Source organism: Triturus cristatus, chromosome 2_2, assembly GCF_964204655.1.
Source record: "Triturus cristatus chromosome 2_2, aTriCri1.1, whole genome shotgun sequence".
Taxonomy (NCBI): domain Eukaryota; kingdom Metazoa; phylum Chordata; class Amphibia; order Caudata; family Salamandridae; genus Triturus; species Triturus cristatus.
The window spans coordinates 61543581-61567868 of NC_140582.1; the positions used below are offsets into that span (position 1 = coordinate 61543581).

Sequence of the window (24288 nt, forward strand, 5' to 3'; positions counted from 1 at the left end):
CATAACCGTCGAAACCCAAGGGCCACGAAAAGGAGGCACAGCAAAAGCCAGTCCAGGCGTCAAAGAAAACGATGATCGAGGGTCAGCCACGATCAAAAGAACCCCAGGGATCACACTCCCTAGATACAGACATGGGAAGTTGGTCAAACGCCTAGGGCAAGGGTCGAGCAAGAGCTTGCGAAGGGCAAGACGTAACCCTCCAAGCCGGAAACCATCACGCCAAAGAAGAGGATCTCCCCGGACTCAGACGCCAAAAAGGTGCCTCGAAACAGAAATGGCAGCACTCCTTCAAAGAAAAAAGGAGTGTGACGAAATGCTGAAGGGATTGCGTTTCCCCGCGACGCCGAAGACCTCCTCGAATCGCTGGCGACCTCATACAGCGCGAGGAAGACTAAGAAGGGCGACGCACCAGAAGAGAGAGAAGCCTCGTAGAATTTCGAGGAAGAATCGAACGACCTCGACACAGAAAGCCCTGAAGAGGAGATCTGTTGCTATCCCTCGAAGGCCTCACCACCAGATGACATTACCTTTTACAACAGCCTAATCAGAAGAGCAGCTGAAACTTTGGGGGTCCCCCAAGAGGAGGAAAAAGGAGCAGAGACTCCTAGAGACTTTGACTCCTTCTACCCAGGGGACACTATCTCCTAATACTACCAGGCACTCTAGTTCAAGGCAATGAAGCCTTCGGAGAACCAACCTCAGCCAAGGGTTTAACACCAAGGGTTGAAAATAAATATAAACTCTCCACAAAAGACCCTAAATACATCCAGAGAAACGAAGTGCCAGACTCCATCATAGCACAGCAAGAAAGAGGGGCAACACCCACTGTGCCACTTGTCTACCCCCTGAAAAAGAGAGCAAGAGAATGGACATGGTGGGTAGAAAAAATGAAAAAAAAGCAGCAACACAATGGCACATTGCAAATTCCAATGCTCTGAACAGGTATGACCATCAACAATGGGATAACTTTGAGGAACTTGTGAACAAGTGCCCAGAAGACAGGAAAAGCGCAAAATCCATTATACAAGAAGGTAAAACCTAGCCAATACCTGCCTGAAATCAGCCCTTGACGCAGCCGATACAGCCAGCAGACAAATGTGCATAGGTACCACGTTACGAAGGCACGCCTGGCTAAGAATATCAGGCTTCAAGCAGGAGGCCCAAACCTTCATTATTAACAGACCTTTTGCAGGGGATGCCCTCTTTGGAAACTAAGTAGATGAGTAATTACAACAGATAAAAAAATAAAGAAAAACCAGAAGACCCACAGGAAGGGGAGTCTTCTCTGCAGGCCAGCAACATCAACAACCATAGCAAAAACAAGGCAACAGACAGCAGTCAAACCAGCAGTCCTGGTACCAAGCCTGGCAATAGCAGCCAAAGCAGCGTTTCGAGGAAGAGGCAGAGGGCAGCCCTCGAGAGGTGGAGGGATAAACTCAAAGTGACTAGCCTACAACAGAGGACCCACACACGACACCAGTGGGAGGCAGGATAGCACACCAACTGCAACAATGGCAAAACATAACGGGCAGTTGGATTTTCAATTTGATACAACATGGATATTGTATAGAATTAACAAAAAATCCTCCAGCAAACCCTCCATAGAAGAAAGTTTCTCAAATCAGAACTTGTAGAGTTAAGATTAGAAATAAAGGAACTCCTGCAAAAACAAGCAATACAACAGATACCAAAAAGAAAGCACTACAAAGGAAACTACTCACATACTTCTATGTCCCAAAGCAGGACCTCACACTATGACCTAGCTTAGATATCCGGTTCATAAACAAATTCATTTGCACAACATTTCAAAATGATTACATTGCAGGAAATAATCCCATAACTGCAAAAAGGAGACTATTCAACAATAGATCTAAAGGATGCTTATCTACACATACCTATGAACCAAGCCTACAGGAAATATCTCAGGTTCTTCCACGAGAACACTCGTTACTAATTCAAGGTCCTCCCTTTTGGGATAAAATCAGCACCGTGAGTTTTCACAAAATGCCTAGCGGCAGTTGTAGCATCCAGAAGAAGAGGGTATCCACGTCAACTCAAAGCTTGCGCGAGCATACCCGAGACAAAAGAGAATACTAGCCAAACAATAAACTTGCCTGTACCAGAAGGGTCTGTCTCTGGAGTGAGTACGATCGTGCTACTCATGGGCATGATAGCCACATGCATCCCCTCATCACTCATGTACGCCTTCACATGCACCCTCTTCAAGAGTGGCTTTGCAGCAGTTGGTCACAAGCCACAGGGAGTTGGGAAGATCTAGTGGTGGTAACACAAAGTTGAGACAGAAATACAATGGTGGGCATCCAAGAACATAACACTAGGCAGACCTTTTAAGACTCCAACTCCCTCAGTGACCATCACAACAGATGCGCAGGTCACCTGAAAGTGCGGGCACAATGGAACGACCCGGACTCCATAAAACGCATCAGCTTCCTAGAGATGAAGACTGTGTTCCTGGCCCTGAAGGCATTCCAGGCACACATAGGGAAGAAAACCTTTTTAATTCAAACAGACAACACCATGACTATTCTACCTCAACAAACAAGGAGGTACGAAGACCTTCACACTGAGCAAACTAGCACAGGAAGTTTGGAAATGGGCCAATTCAAGGAGAATCAACCTACAAACAATACACCTGCCAGGAAAATATAACACAGAAGCGGATCACCTGAGCAGACAAAACAGCAGTTCCCACGAGTGGGAAATGAAACAGAGTACCCTGCAACACATCTTCAACCTCTGGGGGACCCCGGAGATAGACACATTTGCAACAATGGAAAACAAGAAATACCAATTCTTCGCCTCTAGGTCTCGTCACCACTTATCAAAAGGGAATGTCCTGTCATTAAACTAGTCAGGTACATTTGAATACGCTTTTCTGCCAGTTCCTCTAATGAAATTAAATGAAATATTACTCTCCTAGAGGAAAAAGGCCATTGAAAGCCTAAAAATGAACAACTCCCTTGTAATTAAATCAGCGGATAAGGGAGGAGGTATAGTCCTACAAGAAATAGACTCCCACATAACTGAAATACTACGCTAATTACAAAACACTGACCACTACTGTAGACTACCTACTAATCCCACCAAGGAACTACAAGGTTTTATTCTACAAATCAGCACAGAGGCCGAAACTGATGGCTACCTTAGCCATAAAGAATTTCAATTCCTTAATGTAAAATCACCTAAAATACCAGTGTTTTACACACTACCCAAAATTCACAAGAACCTCACCACTCCACCTGGCAGACCTATAGTTTCTGTGTGCGGCTCCATACTGGAACCTCTGGGCCAATTTGTTAATTACTTCATTAAAGATTTTGTCCCCTAAACACAATGCTATGTCAGGGATAGCATGGACATGATAAACATGGTTGAACACCACCCTTTTAACCAAACGACGGATATGTTATGTACTCTGGATGTCGAATCATTGTACACTAATATCCCTCAAGTCCTCGCCCTATCAGTGATTCAAAAAACTCTTGACTCCAGACCTAGGCCGCATACTGTTCCCACCCTGTTTCTACTGAAACTGCTTGAGCTATGCCTCACCAGAAACTTTTTCAGCTTTGACAACGAATTTTACCAGCAGGTTAAGGGTACTTCAATGGGGGCTGTTTTTGCCCCTAATCTGGCCATTCTTTTTATGGATTTCTTAGAAACCACCATCATTCTGTCACCCAACAATCCCTTCATCTCAGGCATCACAATATGGCGTAGGTATATTGACAACGTTTTTTTTAATCTGGCACAACAATGATGTCACTCTCCGTCAATTTTTACACTGGCTCAACAACAACTGCCTGGGCTTACAGTTTACCTTATCTTCCGATCAGTCCTCCATTCCCTTTTTGGACCTCACTATATACCACTCTAATGGTGAACTCCTGACTAGACTTTACAGAAACCCCACTGAGCGCAACACATTGTTACGCTACGAAAGCAATCACCCCAGGGCTCTACGGGATTCCTTACCCTATTCCCAATTTTTACGTATCAGACGTACTTGTTATACCAAGGAAGATTACTTCAAAGAAGCTTCCGTATTATCTGACAAACTCAAATCCCGCGGCTACCCGAAACGCCTGGTTCGGAATGCCCAGAAACACGCATGGTATTGCCCCAGGGAAGTCTTGCTCTCACCTAAAACTAAAAATACCACTAAAAGAATAGTCTGCGTCACAACCTTCTCTGTGGCCTCTACCCCCATCCGCAAGTCCATTCTCAAACATTGGCCCACACTTAACGCAGGTACTCTAAACATGGAACGGCCACTGTTCGCCTTCCGCAAGAATCGCAATTTGAAGGACCGCCTAGTACGAGCTGCACTACCCAGCACGGTACCTTCCCTCAACCTAGACGCACATAGGGGCCTTACACCTCTGATTGGACATGCTAAATGTGGCAATTGCAGTATGTGTGACTTCACTATGGAAGGCAAAATCTTCACTTTTGGTAAAACTGTCATAAAATCCAGCAACTTCTCTAATTGCAACACCTGTAACGTCATTTATTTGATCCAATGCCCATGCCAAAAGAACTACATCGGACAGACCACACAAAAGGTAAAGACTTCGCTGCAGCACCCCCTTGCTGGCCAAAAGGACGACGAAATCAAGTGGACAGTACTTAAAACTGTAAAACTGAGAGCAAGGGGTGCTGACCTCACACAGATCCTGAACAAAGAAGAACTCAAACTCCTCATTCGCTTGGACACTATAAAAAATGGTTTGAACAGAAGTGAGGACTGGACAACGCTAATTTAATTCTGTCACGTGTCCTGCAAACTACTCAGTTGTTCTTCCTTACAATTCTGTAATTATGTAATTTTAAATCTGCCTTCCTCCAACAGAGGTCATCTCAAATCTTGAATGCAAATGTATGTATAAATGTACACAATGTGTCATCACCTTCCCCCCGTAATAACGTTCTCCATATCTCCATTTCTAATGTCCCAAGCTGTTCAATTGGCACTTCAATCACTCCCTACTGAATTACTCACTCACCCAACATGGCGGTCTCCCCCACAGTACCTGTATGCAAACCGCTCAGAGGTACTCTATGCGCATGCTCACATGCTCCACACTGCCCCTTAAATACTTCCGGTTCACTAAGCGCATTCACCAGCGATCCTGCGCGATCTCATACTGTAAGACCATGCTCCTGCCTCGATTGTCCAAATAACCCCCGCTACCAACTCGGGACCTATTGACCCTTTGATCCCCTTCCACCCTATAGGCTCTCCTTGTGATCGGCAAGCAGCCTGGCACCACCGCGGACGCTCCCGGATATCTCATCCACAGCGCCGCTACCTTCCTCCCAACAGACTTAATTCCTCGTACATGGTTAAATACAACCCAGAGATAGGTGAGTTTCCGGCCTCACGGATTCACTCACACGTACTTCGGCCTCACACGGCTCTCACAATATCCCTCCTTATTCCTCCAGCTACCACATCGCTACACCAACTCCCTTGGATGCCTTGTTCCCCGCACTCGCTATCAGGTGAGCGCCACAATACCAGAATCGTTTTAAGCTCCCGCGCATAATAACTTAACAGCCGCTCCGTAGCGCCAGCATTCTTCCGTGACCGCACAACCTTTTACCGCTGCACGCAACTACCTCGGCATGCCCCACTTTACTCAGTTCACCAAGCGGCGGCCCCATATAACACCTTCCGCGCCCCCACGATGCTTGGTCACCGTATTACTAGCTCGCAAACTGTTATTTAGCCCTCCGCACAACTTGTTATTATTTGTCTGGCTATTGTAAGTTCTACTCGGCCTTGTTTCAAATAAGCGCATTCACGAATGTCTCATTCACCATCACTTGTTTCATTCGTTGGTATTTATGTTTTCCAAAACAATTTGGACCTTCACTGCGCTTCTCTACATCCTACTGGTTAAATGGACCTTAGTAGGGTTGTGTCAATTGTCATTCTCTTCAATTCCTTAAAATGCTAATGTTGTTCTCCCTGCCTCCCTACCCGTTTCTTCATTTCTTTCGCAGGCAGTGTGTGTTCAGGCTAGTAAAATTCCGTCCTGATGATGATCTGTGTATCTTGGTACAGATCGAAACGTCGTCGACTCTTTAGACAGCATGCACGTTAAACTCACTTGTTAAAGCTAGTGCATTACTGTTTACCTTCTAAAAGCTTGCCCCAACCATTTTAATTGGCGTTAAGCTTATGTTTTGACTGAAAAATGTTTATTTATGTGTTATTGTCGCTATGTGTTGTATGTTGAAGGATACAGGACTGTGTCCCACTCTATTACGTTCGTTTCGATTCTGAATAATTACGGTTAAAATATTAAATCTACATGTCCGGATGGACATTTCTACCTAATATAGTACTGATTCTGGTCTATATTCATTGCTTTCTTACTTATCTATGGTTGAAGGACCGTCTGTTTTCTATAAAAAGTAATTACCCAAGGTCCTCTTCACCCTATGGGTTCCCTTGTTTAGAATACACATGCTCAGCCCAGCAGCCTGGCACCTGAATACATAGAGTTCGGCCATTTGAACTTACCTCAAAGAACAATGGAAATACTAAAAGCAAGAAAACAAACCATAAGACAATTCTACGCAGCAAAGGGGAAACGGTACACCACATGGTGCACAAAAAACAATACCCTAAGCGACAGTGCTCATATATGTGACACACCTGCTTGACAGTCGCATCAACTATTCAAGCCTCAAGGTGCACCTAGCTGCAATTGTAGCTTATACCAGGGGGAAATCATGCTAATGTTTCTTTACAGCACCAGTCATCAAAAGATTCCTTGAAGGATCAAAAAGGATTGCACCCCCAAGAAAGTCTCCAGCACCTATGGAGCTTAATCTCAGTTCTAACACCGCTGATGACAGAGCCATTCCAGCCCATGCTCAAAGCAGAGCTCAAATACATCACCATCAAAACTGTCTTTTTAATAGCCATAACATCCTTACAAAGAGTAAGTGAACTACCAGCGTTAACTATTGAAGAATCATACATGCAAATTCACAAGAACAAGGTGAAATAAGGATAAATCCTCAATTTCTACCTAAAATAGTCAGCAGATTCCACTTGAACCAAAGCATACAGCTCGCAGTTTTCTTCAAGGATCCACAAACATGACTAGAAAGAAGCCTCCATACCTTAACGTAAGGAGGAGCTTATTGTACTATCTACTATCCACAAGAAACTAAACAAATCTGTAAGAACAATCAGTGGTTTGTTTCTTACTCAAATGCCAAAATAGGAGCACCTGTGACAAAAGCAACAATGTCTACAATCGTAGGATTGTAGAAAACTCCAGATATGCTATGCCGCAGCTGGGAAAACCCTGAGCACACGGCCAAAAGCACATTCAACAAGAAAAAAGGGAGCAATTCTAGCATTCATGGCCAACGTGCCAATTGACACCAAATGTGCAGCAGCAACATGGGCATCTCCACACACATTTACCAAGCATTACTGTGTGGATATACAGATGACTAAGGAAGTGCAAACGGGACAAAAAGTACTTCAACACCTGTTCGTAAAGTCTTCCTCATCTTACCACAGCCTCCCCAAGGAGGGAGAAACTGCTACGTGATCTAATGCACCCCATGTGAATCCAGAAAAGGGTTCACTCTGCAAAACAAAATGGTTACTTACCAGTAGGAGTTTTGCAGCTTGAAGAACTTCTGGATTCACATGCGACCCACCCAACTCCCCTATAACGAGGAATACTAACAGGTGGGAAGTTATAACAGAGTAACCAAAGAAGTAGCATCTAAAGACAACAGAATTGAAAGGATTCCCTATAAAGGGATAAAAAAACGAAGCTGGCAGCCACACACAGGAACTTCCAGGGCAACGTCTGATGTCACACAAAGGATGGACCTAGCACCAAATGGCGGTATGGTGGTCGATGACACCCCAAAACCAGGGGGAAAAACAGACTGTTCTGGACCCAACCACTAGATGGCGGAATAATGCGCAGCATGTGAATCCAGAAAACTCTTCAAGCTGCAAAGCTACTCCTACTGGTAAGTAACCATTTCGTAGCACCTCCTGCCCCATCTCCAGTGATTTTCTGAAAGTTTATTTTTACCCGCTGGTCTCGTCTTCCAGTTACCACTTGCCTATCGAGATCAACTGGCATTAAAACTTTATACATTTGCCTAATCTCCCCTCTAAGCGGCCCAGCTGATCCAGTAACGGTATCCACTGTCTAATCATTCCATCTCAGCCTATTTTCCATACAAAGTCCCTTATCTGCAGATACTCCAGTCTTGTTTTGTCAGTTTCAATTTAACTTGCAATTCCTCAATTTAATATATTTGATCCTGCTTAGAGATGACCTAATCTCCCTAGTTCTTCTTTTTCCTAACTGGAGCAGCTTTTATCCTGGAATAAACCGGGGATAATTGATGAGTGCCAGAGAGGGGTATAATAGTAATAGCACCCTACATTCTACTTCTGCATTTCCTGCAGCCAAATCTTATGTGCAGTCTTTAACACCTCAAATTTAGCCTTCTTGGCTTGGCTTGGGTCGACATTCCTTACAAAGCACACTTTTATCTTGGCTTCCGTTGCAGCTCATAGATGGGCTGCAGTTCCTCGAGCCCTGGATCTTTACTTGGTTGCCTGTGATCAATACCCACATATGCTGTAACATTACAGTCCAATAATAATATCTGAAGTTAAGTACCGCCCCAGGCCCTGGGAAGCATCAAGTATTTTAGATCTCTCCATGTCCTTTTGTATTCCCATATAAAGCTGCTGCAAATCGCATCCATTTTTTTTAACCATTGTGGCTCAATTTCCAAAGGGATTTTCCTAAGAAAAAGAGTACCTTTGGTAATAGAATTTTGATTACATTGCAACAACATATTAATGTTAAAAGGAAATTGTTGGTTCTCCTCAGATCTATCCTACTTTTTGTTAGCACAAGAGCCAAGTTTATTCCTACAATGTCTTCCACTCTAGCCGTTATATTTACTCACAGGTATATCACAGTTTCAAATCTGCTTGTCTTCAGTTTGAATTTCACTGACAATAATTTGCATCTTGCTCTTATTTAGGTGATAGCCAGCGATTCTTCTAAACTCTTCCGCTCCAGTTTTACCTCCATTATAGCCCCTGCAGGGTCAAGTGTTACTGGTGCGATATCTGCATATGCCAATATCCTGTTTTTTTGTTCTATATACCACTACAGGTCTAATTAGAACATTCTCCTCAAGCCTTCTTAACAGTGGATCAATATATAATGCAAAAAGAAGCGGTGAGCATGGGTATCCCTGTCTTGTCTCTCTTGTGACAAGGATCTTATCTGATTCCTTTCCCATTGTTTGCATTCTAGCAGTTGGTTTGTAATATAGTCACTGGATAGCTGCGATAAAACCACTGCCTAGCCCTTTCCTCTTGAGTACCACCCATAGATAATCCCATTCAACCCAATCAAAAGCCTTTTCAGCGTCAAGCAGAATCGTAGCCATAGGAAGCTCTAATACCCCGGCCACATCAAACAGCATGATTGCCCTTCTAACATGGTCAGTAGTCCCTCTGCCCGGGATAAAATAATGCTGCCAGGGAGACCTAATTTTGGCCATAACCCTGCCCAGCTATATCGCAAGCATTTTGGAATATATCCTTGCGTCACTATTTATTAATGAGATAGGCCTGTGTGAGCCTGGGTTCACGGAGGATTCCCTGTTCTAGAAATCACTATATTAGTCACTGTCCATGAGGGTGGGGCCTAAGGTCCCTGTTGGACTTAAAGAAAAGTATTGACCATGTTCCCTCCTAGTTTAGAGTAGAAAACCTTATAAAATTCCAGTGGGATCCTGTCTGGTCCTGCTGCCTTCCCCATTGCTAAAAGCTGATGGCTATTTTAATTTCATTCTGGGTAATTGGGACATCCAGAGCTGCCTGCCCTTCCTCTGACCCCACACTTTTAACTTAGTCTAGATACCACTCGACCTCTGCTGACGAGGGAGGCTCAGCTGCCTGGTAAAGTGTTTCATAATACTCCTTAAATACTCTCATAGTTGCTAACCTGCCCATCCTTTATGGCATTATTGCCACTTAGAAGATCCTTTTGTCGTGTCCACAATTCCAATAACCTACTTAGGGTTTCATTCTACATATAACTCTCCACCCTCCGAGTCTGATACTTCTCTACTGCCTTTTCCAGATAAGTTGTTAATACTCTTTAGCCACTGAGATCTTTTGGAGGACCCCCTGCTCGTCCTGCCCTTCCACTATTACCCTAACAAGCAGGGCTTCAGTTTCACCCAGTTCCTTAACCAATGCCTTCATTTTAAGTGCCTGTGTCCTCTGCATGCGTAGACTGAAGCTAAGGGTTTCACCCTTAAATCCAGCTATCAGTGAGTCCCAGAATATGCCTACCAGTGCACTCCCTCTATTGCTTTCCATAAAATCTGTTATCCATTTATTCATATGTACTATATATTCTGGATTACAGAGGAACCCACTGTCAAAAGACTGCTTCTGAGCTACAGCGGCTGCTACCTGAAGCTCTGTTATCAGGGGATTATGATCTGAGAATATCATTGGATGATCCTCAATGCTCGCCTCCCTGATCAGTCCCGCCAAGGCCAGCAAGTAGTCGTCGAACAAATTTCTTATGAGGGTGCAAGAAAATAAGTATATCCCGAATGGGGCACCTTTAACTTATGCTAGATGTCCATGAGACCTCTGCTGATCTGCCCCATAAACCTAGGCTTTCTACCCCATATCTCCCACGTGGTGAAGGCCCCTAAGTGCAGTCTATATAGATATTCAAGTCCGCCCCACAAAGTATCAGCGGGAAGGCTAAGAGGCCAATTCCACATTCTAGTATTCAATTACTGCTGGCTCATCCAGATTAGAACCATACACAGAACAAATAGTAATATTTACCCCTCCACGAGACCGTCCATCATGGCCCATCCTCCTAATTTGTCTGAAAGATTGCGTTTAACCTTAGATATTCCTTTGTGCCCAGATTCTGCCGCCCCCTCCACCCTTCACTTATCATAGTTCCTTGTGCAGACTACACCAAGAGTTCAAAGGCTATGGTTTCAAGCAGATCCCTTCTTGCCCCCCTCTCTGTGGGTCTCTTGTAAAAAAAAAAAAAAAAAAAAAAAGTAAGTTAACATCCTAGGCTTTCAGCTCATCTGCCACCCTAACCCTTTTAGACCGATCATTTAATCCACAAAAGTTAATTGTACGTATGCGCGATCCCCTTACTCCCTTCACTTATCATAGTTCCTTGTGCAGACTACACCAAGAGCTTTTACTAGCTCACACTTAAGAAATATAATGGAAAATATGACCTGAAGATTGCATCAAAGGTGTGGGGTATTTCTGCTTTCATATAAGTATTATGGTGATCTATATGAAATAGTTCTGATTGGCACCCAAGTCTGATAGATACCCAAAGGTTTATTTTTTTATAAAGTGCATGTTTTATTTCTTAACCCAGTCACTAGCTAGTCAGTTTATCAGTTGAATCTACAAGATGTTAAGCTGTCGATCTAGGTTTAGGAACTGCTGCACATTTTGGGTTAAGAACTGTTTATATCTGAGTGCAAAAATGATGCATTTACCAGGAAAAAAAGCTATGCTTCTTGAACACTGGAACTACACTGTGGTTTCCTGATGTTGTGAAGATTTATCCTTCAGCTATGGGTGCGGGATATATTCTTCTTTGCGAATTGCTTCTTGACAAATAGGAAACTACACCAGGAGTCTGGGTGTAACTTATGCATCAGTGACAAGGTCATCTTCCTCTGATAGTGTTTTCGTTTGTGATCCTGTACTAAATAGAATATTGCTCGTAGGGCAATGGGTTAGTCCTTTCTCCCATGACACTTGCTTGACAGTAAAAAACAGTTTTCAAAACTAAGCTTTCGCTATCGTGCACTGTACCTAAAACACCAGTGCTCTGTATGAAAGGAAGGACTTGTATAAGCTGCCTCAGAATTTAATCTAAATCTAAGACTTAATTCAATCAAGTCTGAATCTAGTTCCTTGTTGTACTGCGGCTGAGGATCTGGAACACTCTTGAGCGGAGTCAAAGTAGACACTATAGGAAATAAATACAATTTGCCGCATATTGTCCAGTATAACTGTAAAATTGAAATGTAATTAAAAATATGAAAAAAAGGAACCCAAACTTGGTTCTGTTAATCCCACAAAACATGTGAACTGTATAAGGAAACACAAGAGAAACTTCATTCTGGATTAAGGTAATGCTATTAAGAAAGGACACCTGGAAGCAGGTATTCTAGAGTAATGAGGTTATCAGTGCTGTGACATAGTAAATGATACAGATTTAACAATCTGGAAAACCTATTGAGAATCTTTGTTGCAGCAAAGTATGTTTAATTGTCCCAGTTACTGCTTGATGTTTAAGTATGTGGATATCACAAGATTAGGATACCTCATCTTGTGGTAAGAGGATTCCTGAAACTTGCTTTAGTCCTTTTGCATTAAGCCCACAATTATACTTGTGTCCTTTTGCTAGTGTTTTAACATCCCATGGCACTTCAGTCAATACATCCTAACTTCTGGAGCAGCCTTTCTCCAGAAGGATGAGATGTATGAATGAAACTAAAGAATGTTTGTTGAATTAAAGTTCCAGAATTTTCTTTAGTATTTGTTGAATGTAAATCCTTTCTTTGCTTTAGATATGGAAATGTGATGAAATGCTGTCATATGTATTTGTTATTATTCAAAAGTTGATTTGGATTCCTTGGTCCCCAATATTAATGGACTGTTTTATATTTTATAGCTGTGGATTTCTTCAATCAGATCAATATGCTCTATGGAACTATTACTGACTTCTGCACTGAGGAAAGCTGCCCAGTGATGTCTGCTGGTCCCAAGTAAGTATTTTTTCAAACGTGCATTTAATATTCTTGGACATAAGACAGTTACTTATTTGAGAGACCATACAAGTAGCTGAAACCTGCTCATCAAGATTTGCAGCTGTTCTATGTTTTTAGACTGTTTAGGGAAGGATTTTCATATTTATTTTTTTAGTGCTTAAACACTGATTAGGTGTAGAAAAGTTCTCCTTTTTGACATGATCACACCCACTTTTTGCTTAGTATTTGATTTGATTTTGACTGCAAGTGCACTGGCTTCCTGCTAACCAAGTCCCCAGTGCCAGATCTCTTGCCCCAAAATGGTGCAAGTGTACCCCAATTGGCAATACCTTTAGCACCCCCTGTAAGACCTTAGTAAATGGTACCCCTGGTACCTAGGGCAAGGAAGTTAGAGGGTCCTTGAGAGATGTAGCACGAATTGTGCCACCTTAAAGGACCCCTCACAAAACACATACAGACTGCCGCTGCAGGCTCCTTGTCTTGGTGCAGACCAAAAAGTGGAAACACAACATGGCACACATCCCTCTGAGACATGCCCACAAACACTGCATTCTGTATAGGTAAGTCACCCCTTTTCTAAAGCGCACAGCTGCCCCAGCAAAGGGGTGTCCCAGCGCTGACAGAAAACTGCAAGGCAACCAGAAGGAAAGCCTAGGACGGAGGAAAGAGGTATGTTTTGATTGCCTTACGAAATAACCGATAATTATCCATACCACGAATATGCAAAGGTAGCCTGTTCCAAAGTTTAGCTGCCAAAGTAGAAAAGGAACGTCTGCCTGCACGCACTCTCCTCACCCGAGGGACAACTGTCAGATGCTGCCCCATCGACCGAAGTTGGTGGGCAGGAATGTACGGTGCAAGTAGGTTGGCCAGGATGCCTGGCGAAGAGAGCTTTAAAATTATTAAAGCAATGCAGAGGGACTTGAACTCTACACATTTGGCCATAGCCAGCCAGTGTAGCCGACGAATAGCGCTCGTCGTAGAGCAAACCAAGAAGAGTTTTGGCAGCAGCATTTTGAACCCTCTGCAGTCTCAGAATTTCAGCCTTATTAGTCCCCAAATAAAGCAAACTAGCGTAGTCCAGTCGCGATAGAATAGAACCCTGCACAATGACCTGCCTAATGGACGGGTCAAAAAAAAAAAAACAGCAGTGGCTTAAGCCCACGCATAATGGCAAAGCAGGTCCCTGCCACTTTCTTGGTTTGAGTCTGAAAGGTAAGGGCAGAGTCCACCCAGACACCTACATTTTTTACCACCTGTTTAGGGGCGGGTGCACCTCCCAGGGTGGCCGGCCACCAGCGTTCACTCCACAGCTCAGGATCTCTTCCTACCAGCAAGACCTCCGACTTGCTGGCATTGAGCTGGAGACAGTTGGCAGTCATCCACTCAGCGACTGCCTCGAGGTCGCTCCAAAATTTACAAGCGTCCAGTTCATGGTCGTCCGTGAGTGCGACTACCAACTGGGTACAATACCACTGTGAGCTCTTTACTCCTGGCCACCGCTGCCAGAGGTGAGACATAAATATTGAAAAGTGTATGGTTCAAAGCTGAGCCCTGTGGCACCCCATGTTTGGAAGTATGGGACATGGAAGCCAAAGGGGGAACTGTTACTTGGAAGGTCCTCTCGGTAAGAAAAGAGGCAAACCGTTCCAGGGCAGAATCTACAATGCCCACTTCCTCCAACCACTGTAGCAGGATCTTGTGAGAGACCGCGTCAAACGCGGCACTGAGATCTAATAAAATCAGTGTTGACATGCGGCCCTCATCTAGCGCCCTCCTCAGGTGTTCGGACACAGCTAGGAGACCCGTCTCAGTGCTGTGGCCAGAAAGAAAACCATTCGGAGTGGGGTCTAGTATGTTATTATCCTCCAAAAATCTAGATAGAATGGAGTTAGTATAAGCCTCAGAGATTTTGGAAACCCAAGGCAGGAGAGAGATGGGACAAACGTTTTCTGGCTTCGGTATGTCAAGGTTAGTTTTTTTAACAATGGGATCACTGGTGTACTTCTAAGTCCTGGGGACAACTGCCGTAGATAGAGATAGATTAATCAACTGGCCCACAGGCGCAAGGAGCACCGGCAATGATTTTACAAATTGCTCAGGCTTAAGAGGATCAGCCGGGGAACCAGATTTGACCTTACTACAAAGCACATACAACTAGTCTTGAGGGATCTCCGGAAGAGTAGCCAACCTGCGTGTCGGAAAAAGTTTGGGCCTAACATCAGGACACGTGGTAGCTTGCAGGAAGGTCTTATCATATTTTCCATCTTCTCAACCGAGTAGCTGACCTCACTCGGTCCGCCTATACTATACTACATGCGAGGACATTTCTGCATGAGCAAATGTTCCCCAGTGCTGGTCAGCTCTATTGCTGTCAGTACCAGTGAAAAGGGAAGCCATTTTTAATACATGGTCTGGACACTGGTGAAAACTAGTTCCCCAGCAACGTGATCGCTTCACTGAAAATAGGGATGTTTGGTATCAAACGTCTCGTATTAATAAACCCGCCCGGATGCCAGTGTTGTATTAATTAATGCATGCACACAGAGGGCACCTTAGAGGTGCCCCCTGAAAACCTAACAGCTGCTTGTGTGCTAACTGACTGGTTTTTGCCGGACTGCCACCAGAGACAAGTTTCTGACCCCCAAGCGTGAGGGCTTTTGCTCTCAGGAGGTGGAAAATCAAACCTGTTCGGGCAGAGGGTGCTTACACCCCTTCCCACAGGATGACCTGCTGATTAGCATTCCAAGGCAGGGGAGCTTCAAAGGTACCACAGCCTTTGGTATGCAAATCTTGATTCTCTCACAGAAGAGGATGCCGACCCTCTTTGTCCAGAGCCCTTTGAAACCTAGACAGGTGGGAAAATTAGCTAGTCAGCTAGGCGTGTCCAACTCTAAGGTGGGCTACCTGAAGTGGAGGCGACTTTTCAGAGTTAACCATGTTGGTGATGGCAAACTTAGGATCTCTGGGACAGGGTTATGCCCACTTCCCCAGGAAGTGTTCATATGAGACTCATGGTGACCCTAGGAGTAGGTAGTCCATTGACTACTGCTCTTTAATGCCCCTAAATTCAGTATGTATAGGAGTCCCTGGCACCAGAAAAGCAGATCCTGACGACCTACCAAGAAGGATCCTAAAGAGTCGTAAAAGCAGAAGATTGAAGAAGAGCAACTGACTTGCCACCAGCACTGCAGGCCTGTCTATTTCCCATCAAACCTGCGACAAAGATGCCTCATCCTGCAGCTGCCCTGCCTCCAAAGCCTGGGAGGACAGTTTTCCTTCAATAAAGACTCAAGAACTCCTGCACTCTGAAGGCACCCCAAAAAAGAACAGTGAGGACTCCGAAACCTCCAAAACCATACGCTGCCACGTACCACTGCACCCAGGCCCTCCAGCCCGTGTCGAAGTGGGCCAATTGTGTCCGCGTGGTCCCCAAGCATTCGAGAGACAGAGTCCACTTTGGTTTCACCCCCTTGATCTCCACGACATCGCCAGCAGCCTCTGTTTGCAGGCCCCCTCAACCGCGAGTGCTCCCTGACCAAAGAAATCAGACCCCTCAAGGACCCTCAACACCTGACCTCCAAGCCCTAAAGGAAGAAGAGGACCCCTGGTGTTCCCACGTCCCCTACCATCGCAAAACTTGAGCCCTTTGCTTGGTTCAACCCAACTGTCCTCCCAGCCCAAATCTGCAGCTTTCTTTCCCTTTTCACTGAAAAAAAACTAAGGTTAGAGGGACGTTATAGTTAGGAAATAGGATTTAAAAAAACCTTAGAAATTCACTGAATAAAACAAAGGTTAGAGACGTTGTATTTAGGTTCAGATTTTATACACCTACAAAACCATAGAAATTCAGCAGTTATAGTTTACTTATCTCAAGGAACTATAGCTCGTGTCCTAAGGTAACTATACCTCGTTCCCACGCAATGCAGTTTTCGCATCAGTAATTTTATTGCACATGCTGTAGTAATATCAATGTTGTCATGGAATGTCATGAGTGCTGTAATATGTGGGGTAATTAGCAGTGCAAGGCAAGGGTTCGAGTTAGATACCTTAGGGTGCGAGTTATAGTATAGATATAGATAACTAACTGCTCAATTTCTATAGTTTTGGGTCTGTAAAATCTGAGCTCAACTTTACCGTTCCTGTAACCTTAGTTTTTTTGTGTGAATTTCAATGCTATTTCCTAACTATAATGTCCCCGTAACCTTCAGTTGAAGTGAATTTTACTATTTTGTGGGTAAAATTGAATTGCCATACGTTAATCCAATCGTCTCTGCAAACGGCCTTTGGCTGTGCGTAGTAGGGGGGACGGGGTTTTTGGCTGCAGGGCCTGCTGCCAACCCCCTGCATGCAGGGGGGAGCGGCACATTACTGGGGGAGGTGTCACGTGTCACCCTCTGTGGGCCGATTTGGGCCCCAGGGACCTCATTCCCCAGAGCCTGGTGGATTTTTTTTGGGGGGGGGGGGCGGGCGCACCGAGCCCCTCTGCCCAGGCTGATTTCAGCCCAGGTGACTCCATCTCATGGAGCCTGGCCAACAAAGGGTGGGTGCCCTGGTGCCCACCCAGGGCACCCACTATATCCTCCAGAGGGAGCCATCATTGCTGCCGCGCGCAGGGAGCGGCTAAAAATGCTGCTCGCTGTGGGTGGGAGCAATATTCAGATCGGTTTTCATGCCCGCGTCACTGTGTAGCTTTGAAAATTGCTACCACCAAGCAAGAAGAAACAGGTTTCCCTGCCCATACCAGTGAGGGCAGGGAAGCCGCTGTGTCCCGGGGTAGTGCACCCTGGGACATAGCAGGAGCCAACACTGAGGGGATGGAGTCCCCAGGGCCATTAATAACTTGGGGAGGGGGACCAGGCATCCCCCTTCTCCTTGTTTTTTGTGGCCAGGCCCCGGGGAATGCGGTCTTAGGAGCCAGAATCAGAAGGCAGGGGGCGCACAGCTTCACTTCCCATTAGTATTACAGCAGAGCCTAAGAGACGAGGTCCCCGGGGCCGAAATCAGTCTGGGGAGGGGAAGCTTAATGCGCTGGGGGGGGGGGGGAGGATAGATGTGGGAAACCTTGTTTTTTTGTGTAATGGTTGACATACACTTTATCCACTTTTCCTGCATAAGGATTAAGAATGGTAAATTAAAATTCCGTTTTTAAATTATATAAAATGAACGCACTGTTCCAATGCCCACACAAAATGTCGTGGCGCGACATTGCGGTGGCATTCTTTGACGTTGTGCAAACCTCCACACGAGATAAATAGACGACTGGTGACTTGCTTGTTGATTGAATATATTTAGAAAATATGAAAAAACAAAGCATACATGCCCAGCAGATTGACTGCACTTGAGACTCTCAGGCACTGATACAGGTAGGTTCAGAGTCCGCAGGGCACACTGGAACATCAGCAGTGGGCAAAGTGACTTTCATAGGGCAAAGACACTGGCTCCATGGACCAATGAATCCACATCAGAGACCCAATGACCACAGGTTTGATCTCTGTTAAAAAGCGACCCGCAATCGTTGGTGTCACGGCTTCGTCGCGGAACGGTACTTATTGGACTTATGTAGGAAAGACTACGGGTCGAGTAAAAATAAAAGTAACTGCAGCACCAAAGCATGTCTTTTGGCTACAACTCAAATGAGGTCCTGTAAAGTTTTTAAAAAATACATAAAAACAGGCGCCATTATAAGCATCGCAGCACACAAGCAAATGATTTAAATATCCCACGAGGAATTCTGCTTGCCCAGTTTTCTATTAACAAGGTTAAGTAACAGCGTTTGAGCCTCAATCCGAAAATGTTTACTCCATGCAATTTATTCATACACCAGGACAAAAAACGTAAACGAAAAAAAAATGAAAGCTACAGCGTTGTCTTTCATTAGTAACATGATCCAAGGGAAGAATGCAGATGCCACAATGCTCACCGCTGCTCGCTCCCGACGCCAAAATGCCATGGGAGTGAATATTTAGACAAAAGGTGGGACAAACACGCTTTTGACCAACTGTGTATGCTTTCATTTTTGAAAGACACATGCAATGGCCAATGAAATCTATGGGAGTTACCAAAATCACACGTACAAGTTTAGGGGAAGTTTGGAGTGCTCACAAGAAGCCTCCCATAGTGCAGCGCATGCGAGCTGCGCTAGGCTCGACCTAAATAGTGCTCATGGAATTTCTGCAGGCAGCTTTATCTCCACTCCCTTCACTTCAGTGTCTGGGTCTCCTCCCTTTAGCTACTGAGATGCATAGAATACACTGCCACTGTCTGGGAACAGTCTTTGCTTTCCATCTTGAGCTAGGCCTGGCTAGGGATCTCCAAAATGGATTTCACTGTCCTACATTACTCTGGGTCACTCATACATTATGCATGTAGTGCACTTGCTACACACGCCTAACAGGTATCTAGATGTCCGTGCAAAGGTTAGGATATACACATAGAAGCAGAACTTTACGAAGGTGTGCAATGAGTCCTTGACCCCTTTGACGCAGATAAAAAGGTTTAAAGATTTGTTTGCATTAGTGATTTCTACTAACCACAGTGTGCTTCCCCCACCTCTCCGTGTGCTATACCCATGACTGGTACAGCAACCCACCATCTGCAGTGATCAGACCCTTGGTTTACCCCTCCAGATTAGAGGACAGGTCCAGGACCTTACATAGTTGGAGAAAGGCCTAGGACTTTGTTCACATGCTTATATTAGCAAGTCAGGATTACCACATATACATGTATTTGGGCAGGGGAACATGCCCATATACCATGAATGGGCCATTCCAATCCTAACATTAATGATTTTAAAAGATGAACGTTTGCGGGGGAAAATAATTAAATTATACAACGGCTCAGGTGATTTTGGTAAGGCTCCTTATGAAGTACACTTGTATACACGTTCTGGGTTCCCTTACAGAACAGGAAACTCTGCATCTTCACATTCTCCTGCGCTATAGTTTTCAACTTTACCAGGTCGGAATACAGGACTGTTACCGCATTCTGAATGACTGTGATACTTACGCTCTTGCCTATAGCTTATTTTGTCTGCCTCACAATGTGATCCTATGTCTTATGATGCCATAAACATGGTGTTTGAACACAAGGCATTATTTGTGAGGCATGCACAAACAATATGTCTACATTTGTCCTTCACTGGGAACCAAGCACCCAATAGTAGCACTTGACTCTCAGAGGGTAGCGTTGCAGAGCAGTCAATGGCTTCCTCAAGGGAGGTGGTGTGGGCTAGTAATCTTAAATCAAAATAGAAGAGAGGGGGACCAGGAGCCTGTTAATGGTCCAGTGCCTCTGCTCCGCAAAGTCAATGAGGTAATCAAAAGAGGGGGCACTGTTCCGTAGTGAGTATTGTAAAGAGACAGCCTACACTACAAAAGGTGAAGGGTAGGACAGCAAAAGGTACTAGGTCAGGGACTTGGTGATTGAGGTGGGTGAAGACACAAGTTGTCTCTTGTTGCCCTCACACACCCCAAGGGACATCATGCTTCATCATCGGGCGGTTGCTCCTCGTCGGGCCGGCGGTGCAATGCCCTACGGGTCCCCCGAAGGGTCTCTTTGGCGGAGATCTCTTTAGAGAACTGCCGATGGGTGCATGTGGGTATGTGGATAGAAGTCCTCTGTGAGAGGTGAGGGTAGTGCGTGCAGTGTATGTTAAAACTGCCTAAGGGCTTCCAAAAATTTTTATTTTTTTTTTAATAAAGAGGTACCCTTGGCAGAAGAAAAAACCTGTAGGTTAAGAGTTACCAACTAGAGACTCAATGTGTCCGGGTAACTATGCTGTGGTCGACATGTTTCACGCCTATATTGGTCTGGAGGATCCTTGGCGTTTCCTCAGGACCGGGAGTGAGGGTGGTGTGAAGAGAGTGCACGGACGTATTGGTGTGAGTGGGTTACCATTAGCCCTCTCACAGATCCAAAGGGGAGAGAAAGGTCGCCTCCTACACTATTTTTGAGTGGCAGCTATGACTCTTGAATTAGTTGTGCCCCCTTGGTCAAGACCTAGAAAGGATAGGGTAAAAGAAAAGAGAAGAAAAGTGTTTAAAAAAACACAAAGCTCAGAGTAATTTGTTGTAGAGAGCTTGTGAAGTGGCCTCTTGGTAAAAAACCAGGAGGCGATTAATCCAACAAATGGTGAGGCATGATAGTTGGTAGGCCTGTTCAGGTGCCCTCCATGATTGGTGTGGCCTGTGTCAACAGCAGTCAGGAGCACAAACGGGAGGGTGCCATCGGACTCAGCGCATGGTGTCAGCGTGAGTTCAGTTGGCGTCCCATACCGTGTACCCCCCGGCCGGTGCCGTGACAACAGGTCATCAACCGGTATGGGTGGTAGAAATGTTTAACGAGAAGCGACGAGAGGGCGTGCCACAAAACCCCAAAACTCCTCCATGTCACAATGTAGCAACCCATGGGGAATGGGGGGGGGGGTTCGATGAGCACTTACCTCTCAGATCCCCGTAATATACTGGTGAGGCAATCTAAAATGAGGCATGCCTCGGTAGTGGCGCTGCGTTAGTGCTTACCTAAAAAGGGAGCTAGAATCACTCCATGAGCTTTTAGGCATTGGGTGCCCGCACCGTCTTGGGCTGCGGGTGTGAAACGGCGATCAGCGGGAGAATGAGGCCCGTGGTTGGGGTGGGGTGGGGAGAAAGGGAACAAACGTGTGCATAGCACAGCGTTAGCGGCATTGCACAAACACCACACAGTAGAGACTTACTTCTGTTATGGCAGATTCGGCGAAGTCAAGAAGTACTCACGGTTTGCTCGGGTGTTGGCACAAGAGACCTGCCCCGTCCAGACGCCAGCTCGTAGGTGGTGTACTGGGGAATCTGGCCGTGATTTAAGTGTAGGATCGGAAGTGTGTGGGGAGGTTCCTGTTTCCGGTATAGCGTGTCATGCTCCGTCATCGAAGGGTAGAGTGTGCATGCGTGTATCTAGCCCCGTTGAAGTGCTCATGCGCGCATGCGTGTTGTATAGCGGATTGGTAGTACACATGTGCCTCAAAGTCAGTTGTGAGCTTGGGTGGAGCGGGAGTAAAACAAATGTGTAATCTCAGGCACAGTATTGCACTCAATGCATATGCGGAAGTGTAAAAACGATGCACGAATGGGGCTATATAGGGCAAGCCCAGTCCCTCCTCTGCTGATGTGTGATGAGCGGACACCTAGAGTCCAATGCGTTGATAGTGCAGAGTAACATAAGAGCATGCGGAGTAATGGACCATGGGTCGTAACTTGACTCGGTCTTTCTGATGTGCCCAAATCATCTTTTGCTTGATGTGAATCAAGGTGGTGGAGATAAAGAGGGGAGAATGGGGGGATGGGAGGGAGGGCGCATGGGGTCGTATAGCTTGCCCTGGTGTTGGGGAATCAGGGTTGGACACTAAGGGTAGTACATGAGTGCATTATCTCATGAAGCTAGGGTATGGCAGAGTGGTAGCCAAACCGGATGGTCGATCTGTGGTGATGTAATCATTAGTCTATTACAGCTACTGGGTTAGCAAGTCCCTATGGGATGTTGTTTCAAAGGTGTTACGGTACTAGCCCGCAAAAGGAGAGGGATGGGGTAGGTCTACAGTTCTGACCACGGGATTTCATCGTTCAGGCCCTGTGTGTTGGTGTGGAAGCGATGGACCCAACGTTGTTCGCGTCTAAGGAGAGAGTCACTGTTCCAGCATGGATTGGCCTCTAGGATGGTCCACTGGATGGCTTCACAAGGGTGACCTTTCTCTAAGAAGTGGTTTGTCAGTTTGGTAGCTGAGCGTGCTCGTCTCACCGTACTCTTGTGTTTGCTGATCCTTTTTTTTTTTTTTTTTGAAACCGTTTATTACAGAATCCAAAAAATATACAAAGATGGGCCTACAACCTTCAGGCCGGCCGCTAGCAAGCAGAAGGAGCATGTGATACAGACAATAGCACGCATGCTGCGGCAGAGGGAAATTCACAGGAGTTGGAAGAAGCGTTGGCAGCCACACCATCCGGACCCCACATAACGGTTTCTTTTTAATATAAATAACAACAAAAAAACAAATCCACAAGGCAACCCACAATCGGAAACAGCAGCATGTGCTCCCCGAGGAGGGGGACCTCACTAGTCCATAGGAGTATCGAGGGGGGGAAAAGGTCAGGACGGGGACTAAGACTCATTGCCCAGAACCGGGAAGACAAACTGGCTAAGGAGACGGGGCCGGTGACGGATCGGGCAATAACGGCGGGGTACAGATTCCCCCACGGTAGGCGTTCCAGGGGCCCCATACTTTCACCCATGTCCCAGGCTTACCTCTCGCAACATACACCACCTTTTCCCGAAACATGCACCAATCCATGTTATCCTTCCAACCCGAGACAGTCGGCGACCTCTGGGAACCCCACAGTTGAGCAATGTCACGTTTGGCCACCATATATCCCAGAGTCGCCCACCACGTCTGCGGCACCGAATAGTCGGTTGGCTCCCACACATTCAGAAGACATCTCCTCGCCTCGGGCAGCAGCGGCACACGCGTAACTACCCGCAAAACCTCATGCACACCACGCCAGAATCGCGCCACATCCGGGCATTCCCACAAAATATGGAGAAAGGTCCCCAAAGAGCCACACCCACGCTTACACAACCAGTCCACAGCATAGCCCATACGCATCAGCCTCGGCCCGTAACATAGACCCTATGGAGTATCTTGAGCTGGACGAAGCGAAGGCGGGCCGGTATGGCCACCTCTTTCGGGGAGGCCACCGCAGACACCCAGTCCTCGTCATCCAGCTCCAGTCCATCGGCAACCCATGCCTCACGAAGGCTAGTCAGCAGTCCCGAACGGTCATTGATAAGTTTTTTATAAATTAATGAAATCGTGCCGTCCGGTACATGCCCATCCAGCACTCTATCTTCCAGAGGGGAGTACTCCGGGATGGAGGCGACGTCCGGAAAGACGGAGCACAACGCATGACGAATCTGCAGATATCGAAAATACTCCCTGTCCTGCAGCTGGAATTCTGTCTGCAGCACATCGAACGTCTTGAATCCCCCCCTCGTCCAGAGATCGCCCACCCTGCTGATGCCTATCATGTCCCACTTCTCAAAGCCCTTCGAGGTCCACAGGGAGCCCAGCCGCTCAGATGCGTATAGTGGCGTCGCCCGGGTCAAGCGGTCCCTCCACCCCATCGCCACGTTAGCCGCGTGCCACACTCGTACCATGACCCGCGTGGGGCCCGTCAGACGTGCGTCGAGCGAGCTAGAGTAAAGCGCCCGATTATAATCACCACCCGGCAGTAACATCTTATCCATTTCAAAGGCAGGGTTTAGAGCGGGCCCGTACAGGCCGCGATTGATCGCAGCCAGCTGGGAGGCCCAATAATATCGCTTGATATCCGGGAAGGCGACCCCCCCGTCGTACCACGGGAGCGTCAG

The 24288-nt window shown here is 46.0% G+C and overlaps 1 protein-coding gene across 1 annotated transcript in view; it reads left to right on the top strand.

The window, feature by feature from the left end:
* MOB1B (MOB kinase activator 1B) overlaps positions 1–24288 on the top strand; it is a 277702-nt gene that overhangs the window by 153021 nt on the left and 100393 nt on the right. The window contains exon 3 of the mRNA XM_085640995.1: positions 12792–12885. Within this exon, the coding sequence (XP_085497121.1) occupies positions 12792–12885 (94 nt within the window). The remainder of the gene's footprint in view (positions 1–12791; positions 12886–24288) is intronic.